The following is an 18,233-nucleotide window of genomic DNA, read 5'->3' as shown; positions in this document are numbered from 1 at the left end:
CAGCAGAGTAGGTGTCTGCTAACAACAGCAGCTTAGAAAGCAGAATATAAAGGACAGACAAGCCCCATGAGATGCACGCCCCTCTCCGTTGAAGCAGTGGTCACTGCCCTTCCCCAGGGGATGGGCTGCCCTCCGGTATGTCAACACAGCTTCGTGTGGCCGAAAAGGTTCATCTCAATGTTTAATTTATGTCAGTGTACTCTAATAAAGATAGACACCGAATCGTTACACTTCCCAATGAGAATGCCAGTTAGTACAGATAGAAATTGAGAAACGCCACTTGAGTGTAAGAATACATCTTACCTGTCCTTTCTGATTCAGAGAGGAAAAGGGTTTTTACACAATGTGTTTGCCAAGGGAGGCCTGTAGGTAAGGATTCTACGATGCAGAAGGCATTCATATTTTTAACTGCCAGTTTAAGTTTTAGAATGTAGCCTATGGGTGTGTTTCATTAATTTGGGGAATGAGGAAAGTGGCACTGATTTATTCCCATTGCATTCACTTTACGTAAATGACATTAAATGTTCCTGGAATGGTTAAAATATTAAGAAAACAGTAACTTGAGGGTGTAAGTTGGATTATTTTTTTCCCAGCGATTTAACAGTATTTTGCTATCCCATGCCATCTCAATGCATTCAAACTGGTGTATAGCTTGATGCACTCCTATGTCAGTATTTAATTACATTTGAAAATGACAGAGTAGTTAAAATTTTGGTAGACTAAAAAAATACTCATGACATTCAACAGAAGGACAATTAGTAGAGTTTTCCTGGTTTTATTTCACAGGTGGATATCCAGGTAAGATCCATGTTTCTGCTTAAGATTGATTTCATGTTTTTACACTCACCTGCTTGGATAGGCTGTTGGTTTGCTATAACATTTTACCATGTGCATGAATCATTAGTGTAACATCTGAAGTTAATTTCTTATTTAAAATTTGGTACTTATTTTTAGACACACTTATATATGTTGAACTTTATATCTAACTACAAGGTTAATTTATATATTTTCTAAATTGAGCGACTACTAGAATTACAATTAATAACAAATACGAAGTTGGATCTTGCTGCTGAAAATTATTAAATAGTTTTAACTATAGATTTGAACTGCACTCAACCAAAAGATAAATTCTGACTTTAAACTTGTGACTGGGAATTGGAAGATCCTGTTTAAAGAAAAAAAAAAAATCCTAAAACCATCAACCTAGCATCTCTGCTCTGACAATACCCAGTAGACGCTCAATAAAATGTCAGTTAAGCTGGTGACAATGAAAACGTGCAAAGCAGTGTCAGACTGAATAGTAACAGAAAGTGTCATGCTAGAAGTTTGCTTAACACGTTAACTTTAAAATCATTTTAGATATAGGTTTTCTTGATATATTTTTCACTCTTATCATTAAATCTCAACCTTCACTTTGTTTTGAGGGATCCAAGTGAAGGCGAAGCCAGTGGCAGAACAGACACCTCAAGGTGAGGAGCCACTATTAATCCTTCGCTGCTAGGTTCCCGTGTATGGAAACGTGCTTTTGAAATACTTACAGGACCCAATAAACCTGAATAGAACTAATAACTAGATAGTATGTGTATTTTACATTTTTATATTGGGTTGGGTTTTCTTAATGTTGCCTAGCGTTTAATGAAGTTTAAGTTAATTAACTTGAAATTTGTGTTTCCTAAACATTATTTTGACGTGTGTGCTTTGTAGAGAAATAGCCTTCCTGTCCTATAAAATATGTCCTAGCAGAAGAAGTAATGAATTAAAATATATTGATCCTTTTCTCCCTAAAGTGGTGTAACTGATATTAAATTAGGTAACACAGAACACTGAGGTACCCAAATAACATAGGAAGGTTTAATATTCGTAATGTATTTTAGGTGAGTGTTCAGTGGTAGACCACATTTTAAGACTCTTGCCCTGCCTTACATACTTGGTTTTTGACAATCAGTTATGGTTGTGAATCTCCAGGGCAAGCCCAATCAGAATCAGGTGGGGCGCTTGACAAAACAGGTGCCTGGGCCCCTCCTCCAGGGATTGTGATTGGGGTTGTGGTGGTGGCATGAGGTGCTGATGCTGTTGGTCAGGGGACCACATTAATGACTTGTTAGTATGTGTGTTCATATTGACAAATGGGAAGTTGAAGAAATGAAGGCATCAAATTATTTGGAATGTACACCTGCATTGAAGGATCCCATATAAATCACAGAACCTTGACAAGCAGCTCCTCAGTAGGGCACAGATGCCCTGGCTTCATTCAGGAATCATTTTTGACCAGCTGAGCACAAGCCCCAATTTAATTTCTACCTCTTAAAATTAATTGAAATATAAAACATAACAAGCTTTGGAAAACCTTCATTAGGCATTCCTATGTGATATATATATTTTTTTTCAAACTATATTTGTCACAGTAGTTGAAATGTTTCTTTATTGAGTTAGGTGTTCAAGTTACCAGAATAGGCAGCCATAGGGAGGCAGAACAAATATTTTCTTCTGCCTACAAAATGAGCATGAAGGACGTTTGTTTTTAGCCCCTCCCTCACTTACTCCTCACTTCAGAGCCTCTTCCTGTGTCTCATCCTGCCTTTCGGCTAAATTTCCCTCTGAGACACGTAGCAGTATAGTGAGTGGCACAGGTGGCCACTGATAACTGCTGCTTACCTGTGGGCACTCTATCCTTTTCATGGGATTCTGTGTCCCTTCTGTTCGGTTGTTGTTGGGTTTTGTTTGCTTTTTTTTTTTTTTTTTTCTTTTTGCTCTTTAGCAAACTTATTGAATACCTACTACCTATAACTAGCTGGTCATTCAATTATCACAAAAGCCAGGTGAAAAGTATCCATTCTACAGTAGAAGAAACAGGAAAGAGCAGGAGGTCCTGTCATGTCAGAGGCATAGCCTGGCGTGATGGTGAAAAGCAGGGGCTCTCAAGCCAGACCCCATGGGTTTGAGCTGAGTCCTACCACTTGCCTAGCTGTGCGACTTAACTCTGGAGTCAGAGTAAATGAGTAAATAATGCATGTTAGGCGCTTGGAACAGTAAGTGCCCAATAAATGTTTGCTATTATAATTAGTATTAACATTTTCAGGAGCTTTCTACGGTTAATGTCACCAGTGGTGATGTCCTTGAGATACATGTAGAAAAACGTCTTGTATATGCCTCTTGTCTCAAGGTCACCAGGTGACCTTGGTGGAATGGAAGGAAAACTGATTCCTGGTCTTTGCTTTTCAGCTCATTAGCTCTATGACCTTAGAAAAAGTAATATAAGTTTCCTAGCCATCAGTTCTGGTTTTAAAATGAGCATTCAATCACATGTTCTCTTGGGTCCCGTCCAGGCCTAGCGTGCCGATTCCATAACTGGAATTGTACATGTGGTTCTGATAAATGACTCTCATGAGATCTGCATGCCCAAGGCCAGTGATGCAGTGGCTCAGAGTCCGTGAGCAAAAAGAAAAATGGTAGAGAAGACAGTGAAATAAACACTGTCCATATTCATCTAATAGTCTTTAGAAATTTAGTTTCTCTACTTATTCCTTTACTGATTTTCTCAAGCTTGCGTAGTTCGCAGAGCTTTGGGCTCAGGTACCTAAGAATGAAGAGGAAAACATATATATATAAATATATACATAAAGATTCATAAATACAAATATATGCAGGAATATGTATTATAGATAATATTGATATAAAGTATTATGTATGAATACAAAATGTTTATATAGTAGGTTATAAACTCTTTTCAAAGTATTTTTTTCTTTTAAATAAGTGAGATAGATTCACAAGTTAAAATTGCAACATCTGTATATGGAAAATTGCTCCACAATTTTCTAGGGTCTTCTGAATCACAAATAATCTATTTTACCTTTCTGCGATTATTTGAAATAGGTTTTCTGGTTCTATACTGTTTATGGGAGACCTACCATCAAGACAATTCAATAAGATCGATTCACTTAACAAACATGTGTCCATCAGCTCCCGTGTGCCCAGCACAGTTCTAGAGGCCTAAGAGAGATCAGTGAGCAAAACAGACAAAACTCTTGCTCTCCTGGAATTTACAGTCTAGTGGGTAGAGTCAGACAGCAAATAATGAACATAATACGTACTTGAATTAAGTGGTATGTTAGAAAAATATAGTATGTTAGAATGTAGCAAGTGCGATAGAGGAAAAATAGAGCAGGGTCAGGAGGGTTGGCCATTCCAGGGGAGAAGCTGGGGGTGTACTAGGGTGCTCGGGGTAGACCACACGCAGAAAGTGAGCAGAGATTTGAAAGAAGTAAAGGAGTTAGCCATGTAGCTCCCTGAGGGAAAAGCCTGGGGGCAAGCACACACCCCGTAAGTTCAAGGAACAGTGTGGAGGTCAGGGTGGCTGAAGAGGAGTGAGCAGGGGCGAAGATAATACAAGATGAGGGGTTGGAAGTAAGAGTGGGAGTGCAGTCACGTGGAACCTCAGAGACTACTTGAAGGATGTCTTCAGCAAAATGCTGAAAGCATGAGAGGGCCTGCTGTCTACACTTCCACGTGTGGTACGACCTGACATCTTCGCTTCCTTTGCAATACAACGTCCTTTGTCGGCATCATCAGATGTCAATGATCCCTCTGTAGCCATTACCACTGTCCTTGTCCCCAGTCTTTTTCCTACCCAAAAAAGGTAGAAGAAAAGGAAATTCATATTTTTAAAGATGTGTACAAGTAGAATGCTAGCAGTTTGTTTCTGTAAATGTACAGAAAAATGGAGAAGCTACTTTTGCAGCCTAAACAGAGAAATATGGAAGGAACTGACAAAGCGTTAAGTTCTTCACTTTCAGCTGTAAACTTGTTCCCCACAAGCAAAACCAAAGCAGGTGGTGTCCTGGGGTCTGTTTGTGTGAAAGCCAGATGACGCAAGCATTTGTACCTACCTGAAGGTAGTCTGTAAAGGGGGTAGTTCCATTAGGCACTGAATGATGACCCCTTAGATTCGTGTGCGCTCTATATGTTGGCAAATTGAACACCAATTAAAAATAAATCTATATTTAAAAAAAAGGATTTCGTGTGCGCTTTGACTTCTTGGCTGAATGGGATTTTTGTTTCCGTTCTCTCCCTCTGCCCTCTTCTTCTAGAAGTACATCAGGGGAACCAAAAGAAAGAGACAAGGAAGAGGGCAAAGATTCTAAACCACGTTCTTTGCGATTCACGTGGAGTATGAAGACCACTAGTTCAATGGACCCCAATGACATGATGCGAGAAATCCGGAAAGTGTTAGATGCAAATAACTGTGATTATGAACAAAAAGAGAGGTTTCTGCTTTTCTGTGTCCACGGAGACGCTCGGCAGGACAGCCTTGTGCAGTGGGAGATGGAAGTCTGCAAGTTGCCACGACTGTCACTGAACGGGGTCCGCTTCAAGCGGATCTCGGGGACGTCGATCGCCTTTAAGAACATTGCATCTAAAATAGCAAATGAGCTTAAGCTGTAAAGAAACTCAGACGTACAGGATCAGGGAAGATACGTTCACAGACGAGGTACAGTTTTTGAATGTATTGGTGATGCCTAGCGCGATTGGCCTGTGGATCTCCCCGCGTAGAATCTGCCCTTAACGCAATAAGGATATACATAGTTACGAACTGTACAATTAAAGTCAGTATGAAGTATAGTAAATACCTGTAGCTAAAAAAGTAGGTTCCCATGTACAGGTAAGTATATTGTGGATTTCTGTTCATTTTCTGTTCATAGGGTTGTATAATAAAACAGATGATTGCTTAAAAAACTTGTATAGTTGTCGAGATTTCTGCACATAAATGTATGTTTGATGCTCTCAGTTGGAAATGTTCTTCCTGTTATTTACATCCTGGTGGGTTTTTTAACTTCTTACCTCCATCATGCAATTTTGAAAATTGTGTCCAGAATTAAAAGTGCACAGAAATAGTCTTTAAAATTGTAGCATGGACTTTTAAAAATTATTTTTAAACCATATTTAAATTTAAACCAGAAGCTGATAAATAGATCTGAATTATTATTCATATACACAGAATTATTCCTGCTTATCTTTGCTCTTATCCTTGTTCTCAGACAAGGTTTAGTTGAGAAAATACAAAATGTTTACAGTGTTGGCACTTAGAGTTTTTAAAGTAAATTACATGAAAATAATAATAAATAGGTTTGCCTTGAGCTAGCTAAGAAGTACTGGGGAAAAAGTTCAACCTGTACCAAATTTCTTTTAAACTTTAAAGTGTTTTCTGGCCCACTGCTAAATGTAGCAGCAAAATTAAAAAGAATCAATACTTCATCTGGCTATTATAAATGTAAACTGTCACTTAGGTTTGCTGCCTTCCGAATCCCGCAATGTCATTCCGGAAACATGATAATATGGGGACTGTCTCGTAGCACAAACTCATCTTCACAGTGTTGATCGATGCATCCAGTTAAGACATAATGCCACCTCAGGAACTAACTGGCATTGGGAACATTCACCCATTCTCATGCCGTCCTCTTCATCCACCCCCGACACGGTAATATCTGTAAGTACTTAGGAGGCTTTTGAGCAAAACCTACTATTTATAGCAGTGTATCATCGATTTATGCTTACGTGGTCCTTCAGTTTGTTCCCATGTAGCCTGTTTGTTTTTAATACTTTGCCAGATTTTCCTGTATTTATTCTACATCGTTATGCCTATACCGTGCAGCTTTGTAATTGGGCATTCGCCTCCTTTTCTTTCATGATCAGTGATCTATGCGATGTAAAACCACTAGTAAAGGTACATTTTAATACTTGTTATTTTTTACTGAATTAGCCTTGGAGGTTGACTGTGCAATGTTACTTAATGTTGTAATTACTGTAATATCAACATATGGGCCCCATCTGCACACTCCTGAGAAATAGAAAGTGTGTTCAAATTTTATCAGTTTAAAGGAGAATAAAGCTGTGATAAATACTGTAATTCTGACCTACATGAGAAAGCTCTGCGTGTAGGTGACGTGCCATTCCACAGTGGCTTCCGGACTAGGGTGGATTTTACATTCTGTACTGTACTGTGACGTAGCTTTCTTCTGTAACGGTTCTGTTCTAAAATGAAGTGTATTTTTGCCTTAGCAAAGGATGGTGTTTGGAAAAAAAAAAAAACTGTGTAGCCCCCTTTTAACCTGGTGTTTATTCAGAAAAATTGATGCAAATCTTTATTCACTTTCACTGGTGCACACTGAAATTTTACTTGAACAGTTCTCATAATAAAGCACTTGTCTTCTGCTCTTTATCAGAATGTGAATTACCTGTTTTCTAGCACAAAAGTATTCTGTACGGGGAGTTTGTTTCATGTGTTAAATTTAGTTAGTAGGGGGTGAAGCTATGTAGGTTTCCAAAATGTCATTATGATGAGAAAAATTGGCTCTTTTATAGGAATTCCTATCATCAAAACACTTAAAAAAAATAGCCATCATGCCTTTCCAATGTAGCAAACTGATGGGGATGGGGATTGTTTTTTGGGTTTTTTGTTTTTTGTTTTTTTGTTTTTACATTTTCTCACTCTGGTTAACTCTTGTATGTTTGTAGCAAGGAATTTTACTTCAATATTTTTCTATGAACTGAAAATGAAATCTTGATATTCGCTTCAGATTTTCCCATTTTATATTACAACATAGCTATTTTTTTGAAGGTTTAGAGGAATTTTACAATACATTTGCATAAATAAATACCAGTTATATTCACTGGCTATGTGATATCAGGGTTTCCTTGGTTTCTGTTTAAATATTATTTGACATAACATCCCTAATATCAAATTAATTATTTTATAGAGGCTGGGATACAGTATTTAATTTGATAAATAAAAATTTGACTAATAGGATGAAATATACTCTAGAACCTTGACCCAGTAATATTGTCTCAGGTAGGATTTGATTTTAAACCTGAAAAAACTGTGGGGCATCTGACTGGCTCAATTGGTGGAGCATGCAACTCTTAATCTCAAGACCATGAGTTCAAGCTCCACGTTGGGAGTAAAATTTACTTTTTAAAAAAGACCTTTGGTAAAGTGCTTTTCACCAACAGGATCATTTCACAATGTGGGCAACAAAATGTGATGCGTAAGACACCGATTTACTGTAAGTAAGTGAGTCCATTAGAATATATATCCATTAATCAAAACGGTCTTTGCCTTTCTTTTTAAGTGAATTTGCAGTACCATGTCTTAAGATCAATGAAAGAATTGTAAAGGTAGTCCCTACTTCTCCCAAGATTTTGGTCCATTTTGGAAAGACAAAACGTAAAACACACAAAACCAAAAATGCACACCCTGATAGGAACAATGAAAGTGCTCAAACAAGCACAGACAGTAGATGCCATAGGAATTCAAGGAAAGGTGAGTTTTGTATAAGGGGGAGAAAGAAAGTCCTTTTGAGGATTTTGAAGAGGGATAAAATTTAAGAGGCAGAATGGAAAAGATCTTTCAGGAAGGAACGTGTGAGAAAAGGTTTGCAGCTAGTAGTGGCTGTAAGACATATGTTAAAAACAAACCACTTAGCAGGGCACCTAGCTGGCTCAGTCAATGGAGCATGAGACTCTTCACATCGGGGTCATGAGTTCAAGCCCCACATTGGGGGTACAGTTTATTTAAATAAATAAATAAATAATTTTTTAAACACTTATTCTGTGAATGATAGCATTCACATAGGTTGATGAATACCAGGTTTGGGGATGCTGAGTGGCTCAAGGGTTGAGCATCCACTTTCAGCTCAGGGTGTGATCCAGGAGTCCCGGCATTGAGTCCCACATCGGGCTCCTTGCATGGAGCCTGCTTCTCCCTCTGCCTGTGTCTCTGCCCCCCCCTTCTCTGTCATGAATAAATAAAAATCTTAAAAAAAAAATACCAGGTTATGTTAAAGCACAGATCAGCAGCCTCAGCTTGGACTTTACTTGTGGTTAGAGGGGAGCAATAGAGAGGCCTTTTAAGCCAAAAAAATACTAGTAAATTGTGTCTTAAAGAAAAGCAATTCATTAATTTATCAACTTTGTTGAGGACCAGCTTTGTTAAGGGCCACCAGATTCTAGGTTCTGGGAAAAGAGCAGTAAAAAATAGAAAGAATAGAAATTTGTGAGCTGGTTGAATGCTAGAGCCAGGAAGATCTTGTCAGAGATCTCTTCAGGGTCAAAAAGGGTGAAAGTAGAATATTTGAGAGACATCTCAAAAGATGTATCATGAAGATAGCAGGAGTAGGATGTGTACTATAAAAGGATGAGTGGGTGGCAGGGAGAGCTTCCCGGCATGTGATTCAAGTTTCAGCCTGCATATCAAGACTTCCACTTTCTTTTTTTTTTTTTTTTAAGATTTTATTTATTCATGAGAGACACACACACAGAGAGGGGGGCAGAGACACAGGCAGAGGGAGAAGCAGGCCCCATGCAGGAAGCCTGATGTGGGACTCAATTCCCGGGACTCCAGGACCACGCCCTGGGCCAAAGGCAGGCGCTAAACCACTGAGCCACCCAGGGATCCCCAAGACTTCAACTTTCATCCAACATTGGTAACAAGCACCAGAGTCACCCTTAACCTCAAACAAAAAAGGGACAAAGTATATGAAACAACAGATGCATACAGTGTTTCCACTTTGATGAAATTTTCTCAGGACATTGGCTATCAGTCAAGGAAGGACAGTGGATCCTGTGAAGAAGCAGATGAAGTGAACCCTATGGTTGTTCCAGCTATTTCCCTTGAGAGAGTTTCCAGGCTGTGGCACAGGGAGAGGGAACCCAAGTGGAACCTAGCATTCACCTTCCTTAAGGAGCTAGAGCTGGGGCACCTGGATGGCTCAGTCAGTTAAGTGTCTGCCTTCAGCTCAAGTCATGATCCCAGGATGCTGGGGTTGAGCCCCATATCCGGCTCCCTGCTCAGAGGAGAGCCTGCTTCTCCCTCCCCTTGCTCTTGTACTCTCTCACTCCCCCTCTCAAACAAATAAATGAAATCTATTTAAAAATAAAAAAAAATAAAAAATAAAAAGCCAGAGCTGAGAGACCAGGGAAATCGAGAAAGCTAGAGTCTGGAAGGGGGAGAGCTTTATAAAAACCTTAAAGATCTGCAGAGATCAAGCATGTGAGAAAACTGCATAGGCTAGTTTTCTTCTAGCCACTTGGAAGTATTAGAACAATTGAAGCATATAGCAGTAGTGCCCTTTCCAACCAGTCTTAGTGAAAAAAGGGTCAGGGAATCCCTGGGTGGTGCAGCGGTTTAGCGCCTGCCTTTGGTCCAGGGCGCGATACTGGAGACCCGGGATCGAATCCCACATCGGGCTCCCGGTGCCGGTGCATGGAGCCTGCTTCTCCCTCTGCCTGTGTCTCTGCCTCTCTCTCTCTCTCTCTCTCTCTCTCTCTCTCTCTCTCATAAATAAATAAAAATTTTTAAAAAACCTCATAGGTCACTGGGTATTCAGAAGTTTTGCCTCCGTAGTGGAAACTATTTGGGTCCTGCATGACAAAACTTACTCAGAAGGATAACTGAGTAACTCAACTGTGTCTCAGAACAAAGTTTGAGAGTATTAAGAGGAATACAGAATGTGCATTCACCAACATGGTAATATGCACAATATCTAATAGCATCCATTCAAAAGATTTCCTGCATGCAAATACGAGGGGAAGTACAACCCTTAATGAGGAGAAAAGTTCATTTGACACCAGAAATGGCAAAGGTAGTAGAATTAGTAGACAAGGATATAGTAGACAAGAATATATTGTAATAACTATATTTCTTATGTTCAGAAAGCTGGAAAAAAGATTAAGTAGAGATATGAGTGGTATAAAATAGCACAACTCTGACAATCTTGAAATGAAAACTGCAATTTCTGAGAAGAAAAATACACTGGATGGAATCAGATGAGACATTGCAGAAGAAAAGATAGTGAACTTGAAGACATATAGTGATAGAAACTATCCAAAATGAAACAAAAAAAAACAACTGCGAAAAGATGAGCAGTGCATCAAATGTGCTAAAGGGCAGTTTCAAGCAGCCCAGTGTTTGCACAGAGTGTCTGAGGAAGTTGAGGTGGGAAGGGGCACCTGAAGATACAATGGCTAGAATGTTTCTCAATTTCCTAGAAACTATAAATCAGCAACCCATGATGTTTAGCAAATTCTGGTTTCAAGAAACAGGAAGAAAATGGTATCAAGGCATGTTAAATTTAATCACTTTTAAATTAATGATAAAATAGGGGCACCTGCGTGGTTCAGTTGGTTAAGCATCTGTCTTTGGCTCAGTTTGATCTCGGGGTCCTGGGATCGAGCCCCATGTCAGCTCCCTGCTCAGTGGGGAGTCTGCTTCTCCCTCTGCCTCTGTTCCTCCCCCCACCTTGCCCCTCTTCTGTTCTCTCTCTCTCAAATATATTTTAAAAAATCAAAGTAAAATTTAAAAATCTGTGATAAAACAGTTTAAAATCAGTCACAGAAAAAAGACCTATTATGGAAAGAGGAACAAAGAGAAGAATGACAGCAGACTTCTTAACAGAAACAATGTGAAACAACAAATACTGGAGAAAATAAAACTATCAAACTAGAATTCTCTACTCAAATACGATATTTTTCAAAAACAAACATGAAATAAAGACTTTCAGATACACAAAAGCTAAAAAAAATGCATCACCAACCAACTTGATGCTATAAGAAATGTTAAAGGAGGTCCTTCAAGCAGATGGAAAAATATACCAGATGGGGATCTGCATCTACATAAAGGAACAAAAGGAGAGCCAAATTAACAACTATGTTTAGAGCAAAAATAGTAACAATGTTGTAGGATTTGTAACAGAGAAGTAAAACTTACATGAAAATGTAGCACAAAGATCTGAAGATTTTTGCAAGGTTCTTATACCTTATGTATAGTGGTAAAATACCACTTCAGCATATTTTAAAAAAAACACTGAAACATACATAACAGAGTTACAGCTAATGAAATACAGAGGAGATAAACTAGAATTAAAGAACAAAAGACAGAAAAACAAATGGAACAAAACAACAGATGGGAAAATAGAAAACAAACAGCAAGTGGAGGCTTTAAACCCAACCATATCAATAATTACATTAAATATAAATGGCCTAGGGGTGCCCAGCTGGCTCAGTTGAGTGTCCAACTTCTGATTTCAGCTCTAGTCATGATCTCAGGGTTATGGAATCAAGCCCCATATTGGGTTTGGTGCTGGGCGTGGAGCCTGCTTAGGATTCTCTCTCCCTCTCCCTCTGCCCCCCACCCCAACCACAAGCCCCAACTAAAAGGCTGCGATTGTCAAATTTTATTTAAAGAAAAAAAAAAGAGCTCTGTGCTAATTATGAAAAACTTACTTGAAATATAAAGACACAAATAAGTTAAAAGGGTCAAAGAATGGTTAGCTACCTGATTTAGAGGTAAAATAATGTTTGCTTTCAGGCTTAAAAATCCTGAAGTCATAGACTAAAGATCATCAAGCTTAACCACTCTATTTCACAGGTCAATAAATCGCAACTCAGCACAATAACTTAGATGCCAGCTGAGGTTCAGAGCCTCAGAATGGAACTGTCCTGTAGGTAGGAGATAACAACGTGTAACCTGAGTAAGAAGCTGGTAAATGCTTATTTGGGTATTTTACCAGCAAAGATGTGATCAGTAAATGAAATAAAGAATATATAATCACAGTTCAATGATTACTACTTGGGTGGGGGAATAGAAAGTAAATTTGTAGATGTTTTCGAATATGAAAATCATAAACCCTGTGTCTGTTTGGAAACATGAAAAATGGAGTCTCTTCCTTATGAGAGTATATCATTTAAAATTTTATTCTTCTAAATATTCTAAATTATTCTCAAAACTTAGATTATGTATTTTTATAGACACTTGTCAACATGACATAATTTTTTGTAAAGTCAGCACTATAAAAGTTAAATGGTTTTCTTAATTCATGTCATGGGCCTCTATCATCATTTGCATTTTCTGTGTATATAACTGAACACATTTTAAAAATCTATTTATAAGAGAGGGAAAGACATATGAGCAGGGGGAGAGGCAGAGGGAGAAGCAGACTCCCTGCTGAACATAGAGCTGGACTTTGGGCTCGGTCCCAGGACCCTGAGATGATGACCTAAGTCGAAATCAAGAGTGGGAGGCTCAACCAACTAAGCCACCCAGGCTCCCCACCACAGTACAGTTTCATGAGTATAAAACAAGAGGTATGTGAAAGAAGAAAACACGATGAGAGTGAATTATCTGGGGGTGGGGGGGGAAGTGCATTTAAAAAAATACAGCTAAGCACTGGGTGTTATTCTATATGTTGGCAAATTGAACACCAATAAATAAATTTAAAAAAATAGAGCTAGTACATACTTCAACTTTTTCCAAGGCTCTTAGCATATGCTGCATATTATGACAATAAGCCCCAAAACCCACTTGTACATATGGAATCATATGTAAGAACAAGGAAAATTTCTACCTCAATAATGAAAGCTCTACCATACGATCACTGCAAATTGACACATTCTATAAAATTTCCTAAATCAGGGATCCCTGGGTGGCGCAGTGGTTTGGCGCCTGCCTTTGGCCCAGGGCGCGATCCTGGAGACCCAGGATCGAATCCCACATCGGGCTCCCAGTGCATGGAGCCTGCTTCTCCCTCCGCCTGTGTCTCTGCCCCTCTCTCTCTCTCTCTCTGTGACTATCATAAATAAATAAAAAAAAAAAAAATTAAAAAAAAAAAAAAAATTTCCTAAATCATTGCAGCTCACTCGGCTTACATTCAGTGGTTTGGATGGTAACATGTTTAAAATACAGACCAAATTTGGGGAAATGTTTCAATCTTGATTGTTATTTTTCTAAGGAAAAGTAGTTTTAAAAGAAAGTTTAGCGATATTCACTTTGAAAAGCTGAAATATGAAGTTGAAAAAAAAACTGACTTTTGAGAAACACTAGTTTCAGATCATTTTTCGGGTAAGTTGTATTTTAACCTAGTTGGTGCCATGAAAGTTGTAAAACAGGTAAAAACAATAGAAACCCCCACCTGTTTAATGTTTGTGAGAAATCAAATTTCCTTGAACGTTTTATGTCTGACTCGCATCTTTTCATATATAAACAAGGCCAAGTTCATGACAGATTCTCAAAAAGCTACTATGATCAAAGTGGAACCTGAGTTTTGTCAAGCTGATTATTTTTTTCTTTATGCCATCGTTAAATTCTTCTACAGGAGGTATTCAGTTTGATATGATTATACCCACTTGGGACAAATTTTTCAATTCTAGTTCGTACAATTATTGTTATCCATGCCTAGGGTAACTGAAAACAAACTTGGTCCAAAAATCAAAATACCGTGCATAGGAAGTGCTGCTCTGACGCTGAATCTCCTATCGGCTGGCTCCCCAAACTGGTCATGCCGCTGCTGCCTCAACAGCAATGGGGACAAGGCCAGCCTGCCCTAAATATTCACAGGGCCAGACACAAGAGTAGAGGATCATTGTTGTAAAGCCCACCCTCACCCCCCACCCGGGCAGCTCCATCCTGCAGCAGGAGGGGCTTGAAGCAGGAGTATGTGGACAGTTGATGAATCTGCCTGTAGGTCCTTTAGCCAGTTATGAGTCGGACAAGTGTGTTATCATGGAGTTCACTCGCTTAAATCAGATAATGCCTTGCATGATACTCAATAATATCAAAAACGGAAGGAGAGGGAGGGAAGGTTACCTACTATAATGTTTTTCTTAGCGAATCCATGCTTATTGTTCATAATTATATTTCGTTTTCCTTCCCATGTCAAAGAATTTTCTAGACATCAGTATTTACTGTTTTGTCTGTCTCTTGCTGCCTCTTCGTCTGGTTCAGTTTTGCAAAGGACACTTAGAGCAATTTGGAAATGTCATCCTTTGAACTCTTCCATGCCCTTTACTGATTTTTCCATCCAGAAGTCATAAAATAATCCAGGAGGGTAGTAAAAATAATCTTTATGCTTCTCCTGTTTAAAGAAATGGTAAAATGTTTTCTTCCTTTTCTTATTAAAATGACCGGTTCAATGAGTATTTAGAAAATAAAAGTTGGGCCTGGCTCAGGATGGCAAGGTGGGAGGCTGCTGCACTCACGTGCTCCCTCTGACTCCCAGAATCTGCAACTACACACAAGAGCGGTTCCCTCTGAAGGAAAACCAAAACCCAGCTGAGTGACTCCTACACGTGGGGCAGAAAAGGGGATGCGAGGCACCCCACCCCCTGCTCTGCAGCCCACAGTCAGAAAAAAATCCACTTGCAGCTTCTCCCTAAGAGGCAAAGAGTTTGAAAACCACACCTGGAACCCCAGCTTTTAAGACCTGAAATCATAAAACTAGAACAAGCAGTAAGCTCCTTGACCTAGGTCTTGGTGACGACTTTTTGGAATTGACAGCAAAAGCAAAAATAAACAAGGAGGACCACATCAAACTAAAAAGCTTCAACTCAGCAGAGGAAAGCATTAACAAAGTGACAAGGCAACCGACAGAATGAGAGAAAACATTTGCAAATTATATCTAATAAGGGGCTAACATCTAAAATATATAAAGACATAAACTCAGTAGTAAAAAAAAAAATCCGATTAAGAAATGGGCAAAACCCAGTAATCAGAGCTTCCTCCTGACGTGCCCCTTTCCTGGTTTCATGGAGTTTCCTCACAGCATGGCCCCCAAGCGCCAGTCCTTGCTTGCACCTCAAACGAAGAAACTGAGGCTGCCTCTGGCCCCCAAGCCAGAGGAGACGTCGACCTCTCAGCACTTGCCGAAGGGAGAAAAAGAACAGCAAGAAGCAATTGAACATATTGATGAAGTACAAAATGAAATAGACACACTTAATGAACAAGCCAGTGAGGAGATTTTGAAAGTAGAACAGAAATATAACAAACTCCGCCAACCATTTTTTCAGAAGAGGTCAGAATTGATCGCCAAAATCCCCAATTTTTGGGCAACAACATTTGTCAACCATCCATAAGTGTCTGCACTGCTTGGGGAGGAGGATGAAGAGGCGCTGCATTATTTGACAAGAGTCCAAGTGACAGAATTTGAAGATATTAAATCAGGTTACAGAATAGATTTTTATTTTGATAAAAACCCTCACTTCGAAAATAAAGTTCTCTCCAAAGAATTTCATCATGAGAGTGGTGATCCATCTTCAAAGTCCACTGAAATCAAATGGAAATCTGGAAAGGATTTGACGAAACGTTCAAGTCAAACGCAGAATAAAGCCAGCAGGAAGAGACAGCACGAGGAACCAGAGAGCTTCTTTCCTGGTTTACTGCCCGTTCTGATGCAGGTGCAGATGAGTTAGGAGACGTCATCAAAGATGATATTTGGCCAAATCCATTACAGTAGGCACTTGGTTCCTGATATGGATGATGGAGAAGGAGAAGAAGATGATGATGATGATGATGATGATGATGAAGGATTGGAAGATATTGATGAAGAAGGAGATGAGGATGTAGGTGAAGAAGATGATGATGGGGGGAGGAAGGAGAGGAGGATGAAGGAGAAGATGACTAATGGAACACTGATGGATTCCAACCTCCCTTTTTTAATTTTCTCCAGTCCCTGGGAGCAAGTTGCATCTTTTTTTTTCCCCCTCCTCTTGTGCTCATTCGCCCTGTTTTTTGAAGTCTCTTTTCTCTCCCTTTATACCATGGTTCTCAACTTATTTTGGGGGAAATACCTTGAGCAGAATACAGCAGGAAAAGAATCTCTACCCCTTTCTGTTCCAAATTCATTTTTATTCCTTCCTGTCTCAACAAAAACTTTATGGAATCAACACCACCGTGCTCTGTGGGAAAAAAGAAAGACCTTCTGCTCCCTAAGCTCTGCTGGAAGCTGGAGGATGCTAGGCCCCTGTGTAGTAGTGCATAGAATTCTAGCTTTTTCCCTCCTTTCTCTGTATATTGGGCTCAGAGATTACACTGTGTCTCTATGTGAATATGGACAGGTAGCATTTACCAACATGTACCTGTCTACTTTCTCTTGTTTAAAAAAAGAAAAAAAAAACTTTAAAAAATGGGGTTACAGAAGGTCAGCAAAGGGTGGGTTTGAGATGTTTGGGTTGGTTAAGTGGGCATTTTGACAACATCGCTTCTTCTTTGGCATGTTTAATTGTGATGTTTAATGGACATCCTTGCAGTTTAAGGTGACCCTTTTAAAATAAAACTCTCCTAATGATGAAAAAAAAAAGAAATGGGCAAAAGATCTGAATAGACATCTTTCCAAAGAAGACATACAAATGGGGTACAGGTACATGAAAACGTACTTAATACCACTATTCATCGGGGAAATGCAAAACCACAGTGACATGTCAGCTCACACCTGTTTGGAATGGCTGTTATCAGGAGGACATCAAACGCCAGCCAGGACGCGGAGGAAAAGGAGCCCTTGTGCATTGACGGTGGGAATGTAAACTGGTGCAGCTTCTACGGAAAACAGTATGGAGGTTCCTCAAAAAATTAAAAAATAGGACTACCTTACGATCCAGCGATTCCACTCCTGGGTATTTATCCAAAGGAAACCAAAAACACTAACTCGAAAAGGTATCTGCACCCACATGTTCATTGCAGCTTTATTCACAACAGCCAAGACAAGGTTGCGACCTCAATATCCATCAGTGGATGAGTGGATAAAGAAACTGGGGGCGTAAATAGTGTGAAATAAGTAAGAAAGACACACACTGGGGCGCCTGGGTGGCTCAGGCAGTTGAGCAACTGCCTTTCGCTCAGGTCATGATCCCAGGGTCCCGGGATTGAGCCTGCTCAGCAGGGAGCCAGCTCCTCCCTCCTTAGCTCCCCTTGCTTGTGCACTCGTGTCCTCTCTCCCTGTCAAATAAAATCTTTAAAAAAGAAAAAAAATGAGCAGCCTGGGTGGCTCAGCAGTTTAGCACTGCCTTCAGCCCAGACCATGATCCTGGGGACCTGGGATCGAATCCCACATCGGGCTCGTTGCATGGAGCCTGCTTCTCCCTCTGCCTGGTCTCTACCTCTCTCTCTCTCTCTCTCTCTCTCTCTGTGTGTGTGTGTGTGTGTGTGTGTGTGTGTGTGTGTGTGTGTCTCATGAATAAGTAAATAAAATCTTTAAAAAATAAACATAAATAAATAAATAAATAAATAAATAAATAAATAATAAATAAATAAGACAAATACCATATGATCTCACTTGTGGAATCTAAAAAAAGAGAGAAACAGCTCAGACCAGATTGGTGGTTGCCAGATGGGAGGAATAGGGGTGAAGATATATTAACCTGGGTACAAACTTCCAGTTTTAACACGTAAGTCATGGAGACAGTCTACAGCG

At 39.5% G+C, this 18,233-nt stretch overlaps 1 protein-coding gene and 1 pseudogene across 2 annotated transcripts in view; both read left to right on the top strand.

The window, feature by feature from the left end:
- The window catches only part of MARK1 (microtubule affinity regulating kinase 1), a 115,824-nt gene extending 108,608 nt beyond the window's left edge, over nucleotides 1–7,216 (top strand). Inside the window, exons 17-18 of one of the 2 annotated variants that reach the window (XM_041721932.1) lie at nucleotides 1,425–1,469; nucleotides 5,088–7,216. In XM_041721932.1, coding sequence (XP_041577866.1) covers nucleotides 1,425–1,469; nucleotides 5,088–5,442 — 400 coding nt within the window. In that variant the 3' untranslated portion in view covers nucleotides 5,443–7,216. The remainder of the gene's footprint in view (nucleotides 1–1,424; nucleotides 1,470–5,087) is intronic. The other variant, XM_041721934.1, reaches the window with a different exon arrangement.
- Nucleotides 7,217–15,576: 8,360 nt separating this feature from the next.
- Nucleotides 15,577–16,929, top strand: LOC121471925 (annotated as a pseudogene).
- The last annotated feature ends 1,304 nt before the right edge of the window (nucleotides 16,930–18,233 follow it).

The sequence above is a fragment of the Vulpes lagopus genome, chromosome 11 (genome assembly GCF_018345385.1).
Source record: "Vulpes lagopus strain Blue_001 chromosome 11, ASM1834538v1, whole genome shotgun sequence".
Taxonomy (NCBI): Eukaryota; Metazoa; Chordata; class Mammalia; order Carnivora; family Canidae; genus Vulpes; species Vulpes lagopus.
The sequence above is the reverse complement of the archived record's forward strand: the minus strand, read 5'-3'. Positions and strand labels throughout refer to the sequence as shown.